Consider the following 17,949-nt stretch of genomic DNA (forward strand, 5'->3'; position numbering starts at 1 on the left):
TAAAATTTCATTCTGTGAGAATCTTTCTAGATCATAAACCACCCAAGGAATGATTTACAAGTTCACTGTTGATTAGATTAGAGCACATCTCTACCTAATCAAGAGGCAATAAATACCTCCCTAAATGGAAGGAGCTAATTGAAAACGTGACTAATGTAAGGGAAGATGTAAACTTGGATATTTTACAGTATTTGTCATCAAGAAGTTTTGTAGTAATACACATTTCATATGACTGATAAAGAAATAAGCACTTGATAATAAAAAAAATTTATCAATTCCCTCTACTATTGTTGGAAAAGTGTACCACTAGCTAGTTGGTGAAGTACTCTAGAGCAGGATAAGTTTATTCTTATAGAAGAGATGTGTATACCCATCAAATATAGCTTGATGATGGCATGTGTGCTCTGAGATCTGTGGTTTCATCAACATGTGGAATTCCTGGTCTGGAAACACTTCTACTAATGCAGAATGGCAATTTTTTTTGTAACTTATAGTTATGGTGTGTGCCTGCAACATGGAAAAATTAAATGACATACCTACCCGTGGTTACAAAGCTGATACAAGTAGAAGGCAGAAATTGAACTGGATTCTTCCTTACTTTAAAATTGGCATCTACCTATTATACTATACAGACTTTTTTGAAGACATCTTTAAATAGATAATTCTGTTCTAGTTATTCAGATAGTTTTGCTTGCTCTCTCTTTCTGCAGTCATATATACAAAATTTGTAGATATAAATATTTATACATACATATGTGAGGGTGAACATAGCTCTTTGCCTATTATCTCCCCCCCACCCCATAAAGCTGCGAGTGACTTTTTAGTTTTTCATTTTGTCCCCAGTTCATGAACCAGTATCTGGCTTATAGAAGGTAGCTAATTAATGCTTGTTGATAACCACTTGATTATAGTAACTTTTCTCTCACCTTGTGCTGTGATATACTCATAGATATTTATTATATTTAAAATATATACATATCTTATGAAGATGATATAGATATAAATATCCAGACATTTTTTTTCCATAATTCATTTCTATAATTATTTCAAATTTTATTGTGATGACCCCTTTAGCAAATTGATTTACAAGTTTTTTTTAACTTCCTTAACTCATTACCTCTTTTTTCTACCCTATATCAGCTGCATTTCACTCAAGTTATACCATATCATTTCTTATATTTGCATTAACTCCAGTATCCAGAACTCTAAAAATTATACTCTATCAGTCAAAAACTTCATTTTTTTCAATTTCTTTCATAGGTACTATAACCAATTCCTCATTTTTATTGTGTCATTTGCTTCTTGAGTTATCCTATTTCTCAAAGTCCATCTTCCCAATATAATTTTGCTTTTCTTTATACCCAATCTCGACCCTATGGTTTGCCATTCTGCCTCATTAGATATTCTAGAACTTCTACATTCCTTCTCGTTATATAGTCCTGCATCTGTGAATACTTATTCCTTAGTAACTCTGCCATCTGACTTCTACTTTTCTGCTCAATGGCTACTAAACATCACTGGAAAAATTATAAAATTTTGCTCATTGAATTCACTAACAGCAGAGAGTCTTGCTGATGTATGAAAATCTTTCAGTCTTACCCTTACCGATAGTTCCTTTCATTACCTGCAGAGAGGTTGTTCCAAATCTTTTATTCTTTACTCTTCCAACTAAACCTATCAACAAGTTCAGTTGGTCTTGTACTTTAGTTTACTGAGAATCAAATCACAAGAATGTTGAATTGCTAGGGAACTTACCTGGCTTTTCTATATATAAAAGAAATCCCCACTCTATCAGAGCTGGCAAACAATCAGTTGACCCCTCCTTGAAGTTCTTCAAAACCCATCTCCTTTTAAGTCAGGAATTACACTTTTTAATTGCTTCTATAGTCACATGGTTTTCTCCCACATCTCTAACTTCTAGCTAAAATCTGTTTCTTTGAAATTTCCAGGGGCAGCTAGGTGGCCTAGTGGATAAAGCACTGGCCCTGGAGTCAGGAGTACCTGGGTTCAAATCCGGTCTCAGACACACCTAGCTGTGTGGCCTTGGGCAAGCCACTTAAACCCGTTTGCCTTGCAAAAACATAAAAAAAGAATTATAGAGGAGAAATTTCCATTAATTCATCCTAATTTGGCTTTTCTTGAGTCAAAACAGAATAAATTTAATTTTAATTTACACAATAGGCCTTCAATTATTTTAAGACAGCCTTCCCCTCCCCCCAAACATACAAGTCTTCTTTTCTCCAGACTAAAAAGTCCAATTCAATTTAAGAAGATTTAACAAGGCTCTTTAGTACCTCAGCATCTTTTCCTTTGTTCACAAGAGATCTTTCTACCTCTTTCTTCATATACCTCTCTATCCAGTTTTCTCTTACTTTCTAAGGGACTTTAGTCTACCTTAGGGTCTTTCCTATCAATTTTTATAGAATTATGGAATATCAAAATTGAACGAAATCTCAGAGTACATCTAGTCCAATTTGAACATGAACAAAACTCCTCACTGCTCCCTGTCGTTCCTTGGAAATTTCTTCCTCCTCATGAAAGAGTAATTTTAAAAAATGTATTGATATTATCATGTTGCTTTTCAGGAAAATCAAATCAAAACCCCCAACCCCCCAAATTTCAGTAGCTTTTTATTGCCTTTTAAATAAAATTTCTGTCCCTTTCCATGATTTTTAAGATTTAGTGCCATCCTACCTTTCCACTCATCTCATATTACTCACACCATATCCTTTTTTGCTCAAGCAAATTGTAAAATTCTCTGCCATTTTAAGATACATTTTACTGTTACACCTACTTAACTTTGCTTAGGTTGTTTCCTCTCTTTTAAATGCTTCCTCCCCTGATAAACAACATTATTTTTACAAGCTCCAATGCTGTTCAAAAGTTTTTGTTTTTTCCATCAAGGAATTTGACATAATCTTAATATGTCATGTTCAATGGAGTCAAATGCTTGTTTTTGTAAGCAAAAAGAAAAATGAACAATAATGTATTATTCTCCTAATCCTTTAAGGACCATGATTCTATTTTAGATATCTCTGATATATGGCAACTTAAATCCTTTATCAAAAAATTGAAGGTCACCAAAATTCAAAAGAATTTAAATTTAATCATATTAAGAATTTAAAATAAAGGTTTCTTTTTAAAAGATGACCACATCATTAAGGTGACTACCTCATTGGCAAAACTGAGATTTTTTTAAAAAAAATCTGCTTTCCAAAATAAAATTTCTTTTGTAAACAAATAGCATTTAGTAAAGTCATGCGTATCTGTATGCCTTTAAAAACATGCCCCTTCATTCCTGATATGAGCAGAGCCCTAGGTTAGCAGGCTGATTTCCTTTTTTCTTCAATTCTTTTCTTTCCTCTTACCCCCCCCCCCCCCAATTTCCTTATTTTCTTCTCTGACAACCTAGCAATTTTCATGAAACTAATCCTTGAAAACAATCTTGAAAAATTCTCTTTTTAGCAGCCTTCCTAGTCCCTCAAATATCACTGGTTTTAAATTCATTCCCAATGCCAGAAGGCACTGTTAATTGCCTTTCTGCCTATTCTGGCAAGTGAATTTTATAAATGGTTAAATTCTTAAACCAACATTTATATAGTAATATTGTCTTCTTGTGTTTTTCCCCAAAAAGGCTTTGTGAGATTTTGGGTACTATAATAGACTGGTGGGAAAAATAATTGCAAGGGTGTCTTCTGGTGTCTCTTAAATGATAATGTGTAGACAGCTGTCTTTTTCATCTATGTATAAGAATAGCCGAATCTCAGAGCCGAAGTTATTACACTTGTCTATGACCTTGTTTTCTAACTTTGGCATCAGTCAACTCCATCAAGCCAAGATTTGCTCTTTATTATTGTCACCGTGCTGCCACATATCTTTGATGCTTCATTAAGCCCATCTGATAGGTGACAGAATGTGGGCTTTCCTAGTCCACCTGGTTTAGTTAGGTACTTTTAGTCGGTTATCTCCTATGCCAAAAACCTGATAAGCCAGGTGTTTTATTTGTGAATAAGATATCACTTACCAGTAAAAGAAAATTATCAATCCAAGTGTAGACTTCATCTGCCTCAACAGTTCCCAGCCAAGGCTTCTGGAAAAGTGTGTGCACAGCAGTGAACCCAATGTCTGCAACAGCATGATGTGACATTGCAAAAGGGACGCTGATCCACTGTAACAAAAAAATCCAAAACCATTGTAACAGTACCCATGGCAGGTGATTGAAACAGCAACAGTATTAACTTCAAAGGACCTCTCATTCCAGAGATAGTATGGGAGTTGGACAATTGGTCAGAAAGAGATTATAGGGGACCCTGAGCTGGCACTGGGTGCACAACCTTGATGCTTTGCCCACTGTAATTTGTGGGTCGCAGTTTCAGGATATAGAGGAGCACCAGTCCTTCCTGTCACAAGAAAGTGGGGTCCTTACAGGGTAAAGACCAGAGAAGATATCTGGAAAGCAATGATTATGTCTCTCCCCAAAGAAAACCTCCTTAGAAGCACTAAAAACATATAGACTTCCCAGAATTACTTCTGAATAAAGCAGCACAACAAAACCTTTAATTTGGGATAGTGCTCCTCCTCCATACTGTCAATCAAGCCCAATTTTAACACACATTTAAAATAAGTTGTAAAAATTAGTTAGCAAAAGAAAAATTAATAAAAGAACTTGAGGAGGCATAGCATATATGATAGAGAGAAACTGGGAAGTTGTTTGAGCTCTTCCCAGTTTCCCTCAAAAATAATGCTAAATAAAGCTTCTAAATGGTTTCTGAAGCAAAGAATCCTCAAAAAGATGGAGTGAAAAAATGTTACTGCATAAAATGTTTTAGAATGACTTCAGGAAAAGGTCTGACTCCCTTGGGTGAAAGGGGAACACAAACCAGCACAGACTGGCACTGGGGTGCCAGTGGGAGATTCTTGGCCCCAGTACAGATCAGAAATCGAAGCCCCCAATCCTGACTCAGCAAGACAGCTGTAAGGCCTCAAACTCCAACACAAAAAGCAAATTGTGAGCCTCAGAATCCTGGCAAATTAGATGTGATAAGACTAGGCCATACTAGCACAGTGGGCAAGCTGTCAGTACCTGTGGCCCCAGTGTGGAAAGTCAGACCACTAGTTCCCAGAAGAAGAAGCTCCTGTGCCTAGGAGCAGAGCTCATCTTTTAAAAAATGAGTAAAAAAATTTTTAAAAAGCCCTTACCAAAGAAAGTTACATTGCAACGGGAAAGATCAAAATAGAAATTCAGAAAAAAATGGGAAAATGACCACATGTGAAGTCTCAAAGGGGAATAGAAATTTATCTTAAACTTACTTTTGGAAGAGCTCAAAAATATATTAAAAATCAAGTAAAAGAGATAGAAGAAAATTGGGAAAATGAGAAATATGCAGGATAATTATAAAAAAAGAATCAACAGCTTTGAAAAAGAAAGCACAGAAATTGAAGAAATCAACTTCTTAAAGAGTACTGTTGATCAAATGAAAAAAACCCCACTGAAAAAAAAATTTCTTTAAAAAGGAGAATTGTCCAAATGGAAAAGGAGATACAAAAACTAACTGAAGAAAAAATTCCTTAAAAATTAAAACTGGACAGATAGGATCTAATGACTCCATGAGTCATTAATAATTAGTCAAACAAAATGAAAAGAATGAAAAAGTAAAAGAAAACATAAAATACTTCATTGGAAAAATAACTAACCTGGAAAATAGATACAGGAGAGATAATTTAAGAATTATTGAACTATCTGAAAGCCATGATCAAAACAAAAAGGGCCTGGACAACAGCTTTCAAGAAATTATCAAGGAAAACTGCTTTGCTATCTTAGAATCAGAGGGTAAAATAGTCATTGAAAGAATTCACCATCACTTCCTGAAAGAGATCCAAAATGAAAACACAAAGTAATAGTGTAGTCACATTGTAGAATTATTAGATCAGAAAGAAAACACTGCAAGCATTCAGAAATGTGAAGAATCCATAGTTAGATTTAAAAAGGATTTAGCAGCCTCAACATTAAAGGATCAGAGGGCTGGAATATGATACTATGACCAAAAATCCACCATCCAGCAAAACAGTATAATCTTGAAGGGAAAATGATGAATTCAATGAAATAGGGGATTTTCAAATTTTCTTGATAAAAGGATCAGAGTTGAATAGAAAATTTTATCTTCAAATTTAAGACACAAAGTGATGCTTAAAAAATCAAATAGGAAAAATGTTATTAAATAATATTAAATTGTTTATATTACTATACAGATAGATGATATTTGAACTCTTGAGATCTATATCTCTATTAGAGCAGTAAGAAAGAGTATATTTAGATAGAGAGTATGGGTATAAGGTGAGTTCGATGTGATATAAAAAATTAAGGGGAGGCTGAATAGGGTAAATCATAGCACATGAAGAGGCAAAAAATCCTATTAAAGTAAAGGAAGGGGTTGAGCATTTTAAAAATATTATTCTCATTGGATTTATATCAAAGAGGAAATAATACACACACACACACACACACACACATATATATATTTATATGTTTATATATTCATTTGAGTTTAGAAATTTAGCTTAACCTGTAGGAAGTAGGAGGGAAAAGGGGAAGAAGGGACCAATAGAAGAGAAGATAAAAGGGAAGGCAGAAGTAGTAGGAGGGGAAAGGGGAAAGAAAAAAAGGAGGGCTGATAGAAGGGAGGGCAGATTGAGGAATGGTGCTCAGAAGGTAAACAAGAGAAGGGATAGGGTTGAAGAAAGAAAAGAATAAACAAGGGAAAAATATGATGGAAGGAAATACAGTTAGTAAATATAACATGAATGTGAAAGGGATAAACTTTCCCATAAAATAGAACTGGAAAGTAGAATCTAACAAAAAAAACCCAGATTCCAATAATAAGTTATTTACAAGAAACACATTTGAATCAGAGACATAGATACAATGTAAGGTAAAAGGCTGAAGCAGAATAAATTATGCTTCAATGGAAGTAAAAAAAAAAAGAGCAGGGGTTAGTAATCCTGATCTCAAACAGGAAAAAAAAAGTCAAAGTTCTTTTAATTAAAGGACATAAAAGAGGAAATTACATCTTGCTAAAATGAACCATGAAGTAATGTTATATCATATCAGGCACCTATATACACCAATTGGTCTGGCATCCAAATTCTTAGAGGAAAAGCTAAATGAGTTACAGGAAGCCACAGATAGCAAAACAAGACTAGTGGGTAATCTCAATCTTCCTCTCTTAGAACTAGATAAATCTAACCACAAAATAAAGAAGGAAGTTAAGAAGGTCAATAAAATTTTAGAAAATTTAGATATATTAGACCTCTGGAGAAAACTGAATAGAGATAAAAAGGAATATACTTTTTTTTTTCTCAGCAGTTCATGGCATTCACACAAAAATTGACCATGTATTAATTAAGGAATGAAAACCTCAATCAAATACAGAAAGACAGAAATAGTAAATACATATTTTCAGAATAGGAAGCAATAAAAATTATATGCAACAAAGAGCCATGGAAAGATAGACTAAAATTAATTTGAAACTAAATAATCTAATCCCAAAGAATTAGTGGGTCAAGCAGCAAATCTTAGAAACAATAATTTAATCAAAGAGAATGACAATAAGGAGGCAATATAGCAAAGCTTATGAAATGCAGTCAAAATACTTTTAAAGGGAAATTTTATATCTTATATCTTTATATCTTACAGAAATGAAATAGAGAAGGAAAAATCTATTTATTAGGAATACAACTAAAAGGTAGAAAAAATTAAAAATCCTCAAATAAATGTCAAATTACAAATTTTGAAAATCAAAGAAAATAATGAAAGCTAAAAAGCAACTTAATTAATAAATAAGACTGAGTTGTTTTTTGAAGAAGACCAATAAAATAGATAAACTTCAGTTAATTTAATTTAATAAAAAGGAAAAATACCAAATAAACAATATCAAATACATAAGGGTGAATCCACCACCAATGAAGAAGAATTTAAAGTAACAATTCAGAGATATTTTTCCTAATTGTAAACCAATAAATGTGAAAATTTAAATGGCATGGATGAATATTTACAAAATATAAATTGCCTAGATTAATAGAAGAGGAAATAAAATAAGGGAAAAAAACCCATTTTAGAAAAAAAATAAATCATCAATGAACTCACTAAGAAAAAAATCTCCAGGCTGTACATACTCTTTGACTCAACAATGCCACTACTTAGGTCTGTATCCCAAAGAGATCATAAAAATGGATAAAAACCCCACATGTACAAAAATATTCTTAGTAGCTTTTTGTAGTGGCAAAGAATTGGAAATTGAGGGGATGCCCTTCAATTGGGGAATGGCTAAACAAATGGTGGTATATGGATGTGATGGAACACTTTTGTTCTATAAGAAATCATGATGGACCGGATTTCAGAAAAGCCTGGAAGAAATTACATGAACTAATACTGAGTGAAATGGGCAGAACCAAAATATTATACACACTGACCACAACAGTGAGTGATGATCAATTATGATGGACTTGTTCATTTCAGCAGTACAATAATCAAAGACAATTCTAAAAGACTTGTGATGGAAAATGCCATCCACATCTATAGAGGCAATGTGGAGTTTAAATCCAGACCAAAACTTACTATCCTCGATTTTTATAAGTTTTGTTAGGCATTGTCATTTTTTCTCTTTAATTTTTCCCCCTTCCATTTGGATTTGATTCTTCTTTTATAAAAAGATTAATATGAATCTGTGTTTGGCATAATTGTACATATAGAGTGTTAGATGACCAACTATGATGGATTATGCTTTTTTCAGTAGTTTAGTAATCGAACACATCCTGAGATATCTGTTAAGGAAAATGTTATCAACATCCAGAGATTAAACTATGGATTCTGAATGCAGAGCAAAACATGCTATGTTTATTTTTTAAACTTTTAAAAAACTTATTATATTTTTCCTTTCTTTCTCATGGTGTTTTCCCCTCTTAATTCTAATTCCTCTTTCAGAACATGACTAATATGGAATTATGTTAAATACGATCATACATATACAACTTTTACCACATTGTTCACCAACCAACATGGTGGCAAAGTTAGGGTGGTAGAAAAATGTGAAACTCATAAACTTGCAATTGGATGAATGTTGAAAATCACCTTTGCATGTAATTGGAAAAATTAAATAAAAGTTCAATGAAAAGGGAAAAAATAGATTCTGAAAAAAGTTTTTGACAAAATATAGCACCCATTCTTATTAAAAAGACTAGAGAGCACAGGAATAAATATGAGATTTCCCTAAAATGATAAGCAGAACCTAAGGCTTGATATATAATGGGGATAAGCTTGGAGAATTCTCAATAAGATTAGGGGCAAAACAAGGATTCTGATTATCACCATAATATTTAATGTTGTACTAGAAATGTAAGAGAAGAAAAAGAAATGGAAGGAATTAGACTAGAACCAATACTATCACTCTTTGCAGATGATACAATGGTATACTTAGAGGATTCTAGAGAATCAGTTAATGAAACACTTGAAACAGCTAACAACTCTAGCAAAGTTTCAGGATATAAAACAATCCCACATAAATCATCATCATTTCAATATATTACCAATAAAACCCAGCAGTGAGATAGGAGAAATTCATATAAAGTAACTAGTAGACAAAAAAAATTGAGAATCCATCTGCCAAGAAAAATCCAGGAACTATGTGAACAAAATTACAAAATATTTTTCATAAATATAAAGTCAGATCTAAAAAACTGGAAAAATATCAATTGCTTATGGGTAGACTGAGCTAATATTATAAAAATGACAATTATTTCTAAATTAATCTACTTATGTCTTGCAATAGCAAACAAACTACCAAACAATAATTTCACAGAGCTAGAAAAATAATAACAAAACTTATCTGGAGAAACAAGAATAGGTCAAGTGAGTTAATGAAAAAAATGTAAAGGGGGATGTAGTCAAACCAGTTCTAAAACTATACTATACAATGGCAATCATCCAAATTATTTGATACTACCTAGAAACAGTGTGGTGGATCAATGGGATATAGAAGACACAGTAGGATATAATTATAGTAATTTTTTATTTGATAAACCCAAAGACTCCAGCTTCTATAATAAGAACTCACTATATAACAAAAACTTCTGAGAAAACTGGAAAATAGTATGACAGAGACTAGATATAGACAAAATCTCATTCCCTATTCCAAGATAAGGTCAAAATGTATACATGATTTTAGACATAAAGGATGATACCATAAATCAAATAGGATAATTTTATATGTCGGATCCATGGAGAAGAAAAGAATTTATAACCAAAGAAGAAATAGAGCATATTATGAAATGCAAAAATGGGCAATTTTGATTACATTAAATTAAAAAGTTTTTTGCACAAAGCCAGTGTAATCAACATTAGAAGAAACCCAGAAAACTGGGAAATAATTTTTACAATCAGTGTTTCTGATGAAGGACTCATTTATAAAATATATAGAGAACTGAGTTAACTTTATCAGAATACAAGTCATTCCCTAATTGATAAATGCCCAAAGGATATGAATAGGCAGTTTCAGTTGAGAAAATAAAGGTATCTATAGTCATATAAAAATGCTCTAAATTACTATTGATTAGAGAAATGCAATTTAAAATAACTCTGAGGCACCATCTCACACCCATCAGAGTGGCAAACATGACCAAAAGGAAAATGTTAGATTTTGGATGGGATATGGGAAAACTGGGACAGTAATTCACTCTTGTAAACTGATTCAATCATTCTGTAGAACACTTTGGAACTATGCCCAAAGGGTTATAAAACTATGTATGCCTTTTGATCCAGCACTACCACTCTTAGGTCCATATCCTAAAAAAACTTTTACACAAACAAAACCAGTGGAACCAAGAAAAGGAAAAAGGACTCACACGTACAAAAATATTTATAGCACTTCTTTTTGTGGTGGCAAAGAATTGCAAAGTGAGGAGATGTCCATAAATTGGGGAATGACTGAACAAGTTGTAGAATATGATTGTAATGGAATACTATAATTCTATAGGAAATGTTGAGCAGTAGAGAAAAAATGATAAGATAAAAGTCTAAATTGACATTTGGTCAACTGTACCAAGTAATATAAGTATAATAGTATAAATATAATAGTATAAGTACTAGATGAAGAAGGCATCTAGGAAATCATTTGTTCAAAAATTTAAAAAGGTCAAGGTTAAGTGGATCAATTAAAAGTAAAAATAAATGGCACAGAAATAAAAAATTGTTAATATTAAACAAAATTAAAAGATACAGCGTCTCTTGGTAGATAGAGGTCTTACTATTATTATGGTTGGTTACCATCTGAAATATTGTGTCCATTACTGAGCACCACATTTTGGGAAGGGCATTGGCAAACTGAAGATTATGCAGGAGAAATAGGGTGAGCAGGTTGGTAAGTTTATTGCACATCCTGCCATATGGGTCCCAACCAAAGGATTGAGTGAAGCAATTAGAAATACATTACATGTTGATGAGATGGGGGTAGGGATCATGCTAGTTGTCTTTAAGTAATTCAAATGCTATCAATGTAGGAAATACATTCTACATGGTTTCAGAATGAAGAACTAGGAGCAATGGGTAGAAGTTGCAAAGAGAGATTTTAGTACAATAAGAGGAAAGTCTTTCTAAAACTTAGAACTATTTGAATTTTGGATGGACCATTTGAAGAAGACATTTCTTCTTAGACTATCTTAATCTGTGAACAAATTCTTATTAGATCCTACCATTATCATTAATTATCATTCTATCTCTTTCTTGACTTTCTAAGTCACATTCTTTGAAGCAGTTGTCTACAAACATTTTTTCCACTTCCTTAATTTTCTTCCAAACCCTAAATGCAATATGATTTCTGACATTCTTTTTATTTTAATTTTTTTTTTGCAAGGCAATGGGGGTTAAGTGGCTTGCCCAAGGCCACACAGCTAGGTAATTATTAAGTGTCTGAGGTCGGTTTTGAACTCAGGTATTCCTGACTCCAGGGCTGGTGCTCTATCCACTGTGCCACCTAGCTGCCCCTGACCTCATTTATTAACTGAAATCTCTCTCTCTCCAAATTTATCAATAGACACTTAATTTCCATATATAATGTCCTCCTCTTCATCTTCAACTTTTTTTTTTACCTCTGCAACATTTGACACTGATCACTACCATTTCTTTACAGATATTCTCCACTCAAGGTTTTTGTGATACATTCTTCTGGGTCTTTTTTTTTCAGGGCAATAGGGTTAAGTGGCTTGCCCAAGGCCACACAGCTAGGTAACTATTAAGTGTCTGAGACCGGATTTGAACCCAGGTACTCCTGATTCCAGGGCTGGTGCTTTATCCACTACACCACCTAGCCACCCCTGGGTCTTTTCTTAATGTAATTAATGTGTACTCCATATTCTCCTTTGCTGGCTCATCAACTATGTAATATGCAATAACTATAGTATCTTCTAAAGTTCTGTCCTAGGAACTCCCCCCTTTTTTCTCTTTACACTCTTACTTGGTAATCTTACTAACTTCTATGAGGTTCTGTATATAGATGTATTCCAGTTCTCTGTATCTAGCTCCAGACATAATCCTGCCCTCAAAACTTACACCTTCAAATGTCTATTTGACATATAAACTACATGTTTTATAGGCTTTTGAAACTCTAAAGCAAAACTACAAAATTTAAACTTCTGAATTTCTCTTTGCTAAATCTCCACAATATTTCTCACAAATGTCCTCTACTATCCATTTAATTGTCATTTTACTTCAGGTCCTCACTACCTTTTGATGATGTTTGTCCTTCACTCCTAAAAAGAATATGACATCAGGGAGGTGGTTCCTTGATAAACACATGAATTGAATTTGAAAGAGGGGGTGTTGTGCTGTCATCAGCCTCATTTTCTTCTCCAGAGTCATCTAAATCTAGTGGCCAGGATGACTGGAGATGACTCTGGATACAAGTCATAAGGGTCAAGTGACTTACTTGTCCAAGGTCACAGGGCTACTAAGTATTCCATCTTTGAGGCTGGATTCGAACTCTCATTCTTCTGACTCCAAGGCCAGTGTGGTATTTACTGTGCCACCTAGCTCCCCACTATACTATTATTCATCATCTAATTTTCCACCTTTCCCATTTCTCCCCTCTTCCTTATGTTAATATAACTACAACCTAAGAAGGGGAAATATAAATTTGATAATTGAGCAATCTCTGAAGTAGCAGACTATTGAATACTGGAAGAGGAATGCCTTGCTATGTTTGCATTATGACATCATTAAGTGAGTCAGTTGCTTGTAGATTAGCAACTAGCATTTTCCATAATTTTACTTTCATATGCACAATTTGAATACAGAACCCCGTCACTTGTATTACATTTTTTTGTATTTGAATTCAGACTTCTTTGCTCATTCATTTTTGTGATATCATTATTTAATTTTCATAATTATGCATTCTAAGCTCTCTTTTTTTCTTACAAACAATGCCAGTCATCCATTGCCAGCACCAGTGCAGACATATAGCATTACCAAGCTAGGCCTATTTCAGATAAAGTCTAGGAAGATCAGGTCATGGGGTGAAATGATTCTGGTAAAGCAGGGGTGGAGAACATCTGTCCATGATCTGGCCCTGCCACAGCAACTACAGGTAGGACTAGAAATTCAATAAATCTAGGAGTTTTTTGACCAAATATAGCAGATGAATGATGCTTATAAATATACAAATACCCTTGGAAGAAAAATTCTCCACCCCTTTGATAAAAATGCAAGTGAGAAGGATGTCTTACACAGCATATCTCTTTTTGATCCTGAAGGATGACCAGTTTATTCATTTTTAATTCTTTATTTTCTCCTTTGTGGTTTGAAAGTTTATGCTGGTGGTGGGTAAAAGCCTTGAATTTTCAAGGAAATTTATTTATTGATGCCATTAAAATATTAATAAAAGAGAACTTGAACAATTTAAAGCATCTTAAGATCAATGTAAAACCTTGTTGAATAAAAATCTCAAGGATGAAAATAAAATCTATAGTGATGGAAGAGAAGACATCACAATCCTTACCCACTTAACAATGAATAAGTCCACACCTAAGCTCCAAGACTGATTTTAGCCATTAGTTTCAATATTCCTCTGTCAAGCCAATTTCTATTACCTGCTAGACTCAGATTGGTTTAAATCTCAATTCCTTTCTTTTTCTCTTCTAGATAGCTGGTATGAAAATGAAAGCACTATGAAAAACTTACAAGATGATGAATAAAAAGGAAAAAGAAGATCCAGGTTCAAATTCTGCTTTTAATATTCTCTATTTGATCTTGGGAAACTCATTTAATCTCCTTGAGTCTCAGTTTCCTCATATGTAAAAGGAAAGGGTTGTCCTCTGAGGTCCCTTCCAGCTGCAGTTCTATGGTCTTATGAGAAGAAAGGACCCTGAATAAGATTCACAGAGAACTATGCCTGGAAAAATATGGACAATGATCATACTGTGAATTAATGAGTTGTGAATTTTATACATGGTGTGATAATTCACTTTGTTGGGATCATATAATCAAAGTACTGACATATACTATAAAAGATTTAGGGTTTGACCCTTTATTGTAATTTCTGAGTCTGCCTTTTTGTGTATTTATTCTTGGTAATCTCATGGCACCTGCATGTGAACTGTTATTAAAGCCATAATCATAGTATTTAATTTCAATTCTCTAAAGTAATTTGAAAGCAATAAGCAGAAACATGCCTGCACACAGAATTGTTCTACAGGAATTAACAATAAAAGCATGTTGGTATTCAAAAGCATTAATGAACCTTTTTTATGTTTCTCAGAGAGATTTGTCTTATATTTAATAGGAAGTGATATAGAGTAAAGAGAAGAATATAATTATGTTTTCACATGGTACAGTTTTTCCCCTAAGCAAATCATATATAATAAATGATGGACTCAATCTCACAATGATACTATGATGCTACCTGAAATAATGCTTGGTGAATTCAGGGTACTTGCTTAAGAAAACTAAACAAGTTAGCAGAAGATAATTTCTCTCAAGTTCTGAAGATAGTAACTATCTGCTAACATCAAAGAATGTTTCATACCTGAATTTGGGTCAGAGTCCATGTGAGAAGCAAAATAGTCTCCAAAACTTGGTGCTACACTATTGAAAAACATTAGAATTCCGAAGAGCCTAAGAAATTCTTGGATATCAAATTAAGTTCATATCTTTGTTTCAATTTTGTTTTGTAAAATGACTAGAAAATTGTTGACATCATTGTTAAAGAAAGCAGAAATGTTAACTTCTGTATTAATAACCATGTGCCAACAGACTTTTAGTTGACTGTGTTATTATTTTAATGCTGAAAAAAAAGAGAGTTGGCCAAACTCACCAATCCCAGGAAGATACAGAAGAGCTGGACAACATCAGTGTAGGCAACTGAGTAGAGTCCACCCACCAGGGTATATAGAATAGCAATCAAGGCAGAAACAATAACTGAAATATTTATATTGATATCAATAATCACACTGATGGTTGCACCTGAAGGGAAAGAAAATATTGTAGTTGAGGTATTATGAGTTGTATTTCTTTTCAAGATCATGGGTAGTCAAAAGAGTTAAGCTTAAAGGACAGTTAGATTTTATTTTCTGTGCAGTTTGATATGTGAGTTATTTTCATAAAACCTAGGAGTTTCATAAAACCTAGAAAGAAAAAGGAGTTTAGAGAATATCTAGTCTTCTAGTTCAACCTCACATCATAGATGAGGAACTGAGGATCAAAAGAGGAAAGCAACTTGTCCAGTCACAGAAGTAGTATATAGTTAGAGTCAATATCAGAATGCAGGGTTTCTAACTCAATTCAGCATTCTTTCTAATTCATCTTATTAGAGAAAAATTATTTTCTGTAAGTGATGGTATCTTTATCTGTATCAACAGTTGCTAACTATGTGATTCTGGACAAGTCACATAGACTGCCTCAATTTCCTTGTCTGTAAAATGGGGATGATAATAATACTTATTTCTTAGAGTTGTGAAGATAAAATGATTAGTGTATATATATAAAGTATTTTGCAAACATTAAAGAACTATATAAACAATAGCCATCATTATTGATAACACTGAGGTTTAAATGGAAGTGCTCTTGGAGCCATTAATGTTATTAAATTTTCCTTTCACATAATTTTAATGCATGTGCAACTATTTTAAGTTGGCTTGTCTAGTTAGTAATTTCTCAAAAAATAGAAAAAATACCATCTGTTGCTCTAAAGGGTCTTTAAAATAAAAATTTAGGTACGTTTTAGAAATAAATTATGCTTTATGACTTTTTTGTTGCAAAAATTTTGGAAATTGTGATTCTCTTAAAGATTAACATTAGACTAATGTTAATGTTAACATGCAAATGAGATATTTTGCACTCTTATATGGTAACAATTACTCTTTTAAAGTTATCTGTTATCATACAGTAAACACCTAAGTATTCACATCAAGAGCATAGTTAATTGAAATGAGTGGATCATTCAAAAAAAATTCCTATTTGGCCCTGTAATAAGCTAATTTTAAGAATTTACTTTATCTCTGCTTTTATGTGTATAAAGGGAGACAACAAAGCTTCAAAAAAGTTTTTATTTATTTAACACAATGGGGTTAAATGACTTGCCTAAGGTCACACAGTTAGGTAATTATGAAGTGTCTCAGGCCAGATTTGATCTCATGTCCTCTATCTACTGCATCATCTAGCTACCCCTTGCAGTCCAAAATATAGCACTAATGGTTGAGGTTTTACTATTGTCAGCTATAAATAACAAAGATACAAATTCCATCCATATGGAGGGGCATTTTCTTATTCACTTACCTTTTGGTCTAGTTCAAATTATTTTACATATAGAGTCAGAGATGTTAGGAATTTCTAACTCTAAGTCATATTTGTGTGTAACAAAAGTATGTGATTTCAACTTCAGAAATGAGGGTTAAAAGAAAGGTAATCAGTCTAACAAACTCAATTTACCTTTCATTACCTGGGTATAGTGGCTTGTAGCCTCTGGCTAGAGCTAAAAAGAAGTAAACTTGTATTTATTGGGGAGAGTCTTCTTGGTCACACCAACCTTCTAGACCGGAACTGAAATGATAATGAAATAACTGAAATGAGAATAAATTGCTATGAAAAGATAATAAAGAAGGGACCAAAACTAAGTTACAAGGATATCAATCAGATAACATGCCCAGACATAGTATCAGGGTGAAAGAAAAAGAGAAGAAAGAAAAGAAAAAATAGAAGGGGAAGGAAGAAGAGACAGATTTATTTCAGAAATGTAATATTCATTGGGAAAGACTAGAAGCATTGTGCCATATTCCAGTATAGTGTCAGTAGGTAACAGCTACTACTGCTGGTCCAGAGAGAGCAATATGATGAAATTGTTAGAAGATATCAACCCTACAGCATGAGAAGCATGAGTACCCTTTCTAGGCATGTACTCCAGCGCATTCTTCCCACTGATTTAGTTGGAGGAAAGTGAGATCCAAGTATGACAATGTGAGACATGCCATTACTATTTTTTTTAGTAATTTAAAGAATTAAATGCTTTTGCTTTGAACTGTGTTTTATGGCTGATTAGTAAATGTAAGTACATATTTATTGAAGATTTATGATAAAATAGACAAAAGTTGAGCAGTAAGAGGAGAATCTAAGATCTGTCTCTATTAGAGAAGTGAATTGTTGTTTGACCATTTCAGTCATATCCAACTCTTAATGACCTCATTTGGGATTTTCCTGGCAAAAATACAGGAATAGTTTGCCATTTCCTTTTTCCTGTTCATTTTACAGGAAACTGAGGCACACAAGGTTAAGTGATTTGCCCAGGTTCATTACATAGCTATTAAGTATCTGAGGTCACATTTTAACTCAGGTCTTTCTGATTCCAGATTTGCTACTCTATCCACTGCCACCTGTCCCTGAAAGGAAATCTCATACCAACTGGATTATGTGTT

General features: G+C 33.3%; 1 protein-coding gene across 1 annotated transcript in view; it reads right to left on the minus strand.

Moving 5' to 3' along the window:
* Nucleotides 1-17,949, minus strand: part of SLC5A7 (solute carrier family 5 member 7) — a 42,398-nt gene that overhangs the window by 10,223 nt on the left and 14,226 nt on the right. Inside the window, exons 4-5 of the mRNA XM_074192666.1 lie at nt 15,357-15,505; nt 4,025-4,168 (exon numbers count right to left, since the gene is read on the minus strand). Of these exons, the coding sequence (XP_074048767.1) occupies nt 4,025-4,168; nt 15,357-15,505 (293 nt within the window). The remainder of the gene's footprint in view (nt 1-4,024; nt 4,169-15,356; nt 15,506-17,949) is intronic.

Source organism: Macrotis lagotis, chromosome 6 (assembly GCF_037893015.1).
Source record: "Macrotis lagotis isolate mMagLag1 chromosome 6, bilby.v1.9.chrom.fasta, whole genome shotgun sequence".
NCBI lineage: Eukaryota > Metazoa > Chordata > Mammalia > Peramelemorphia > Peramelidae > Macrotis > Macrotis lagotis.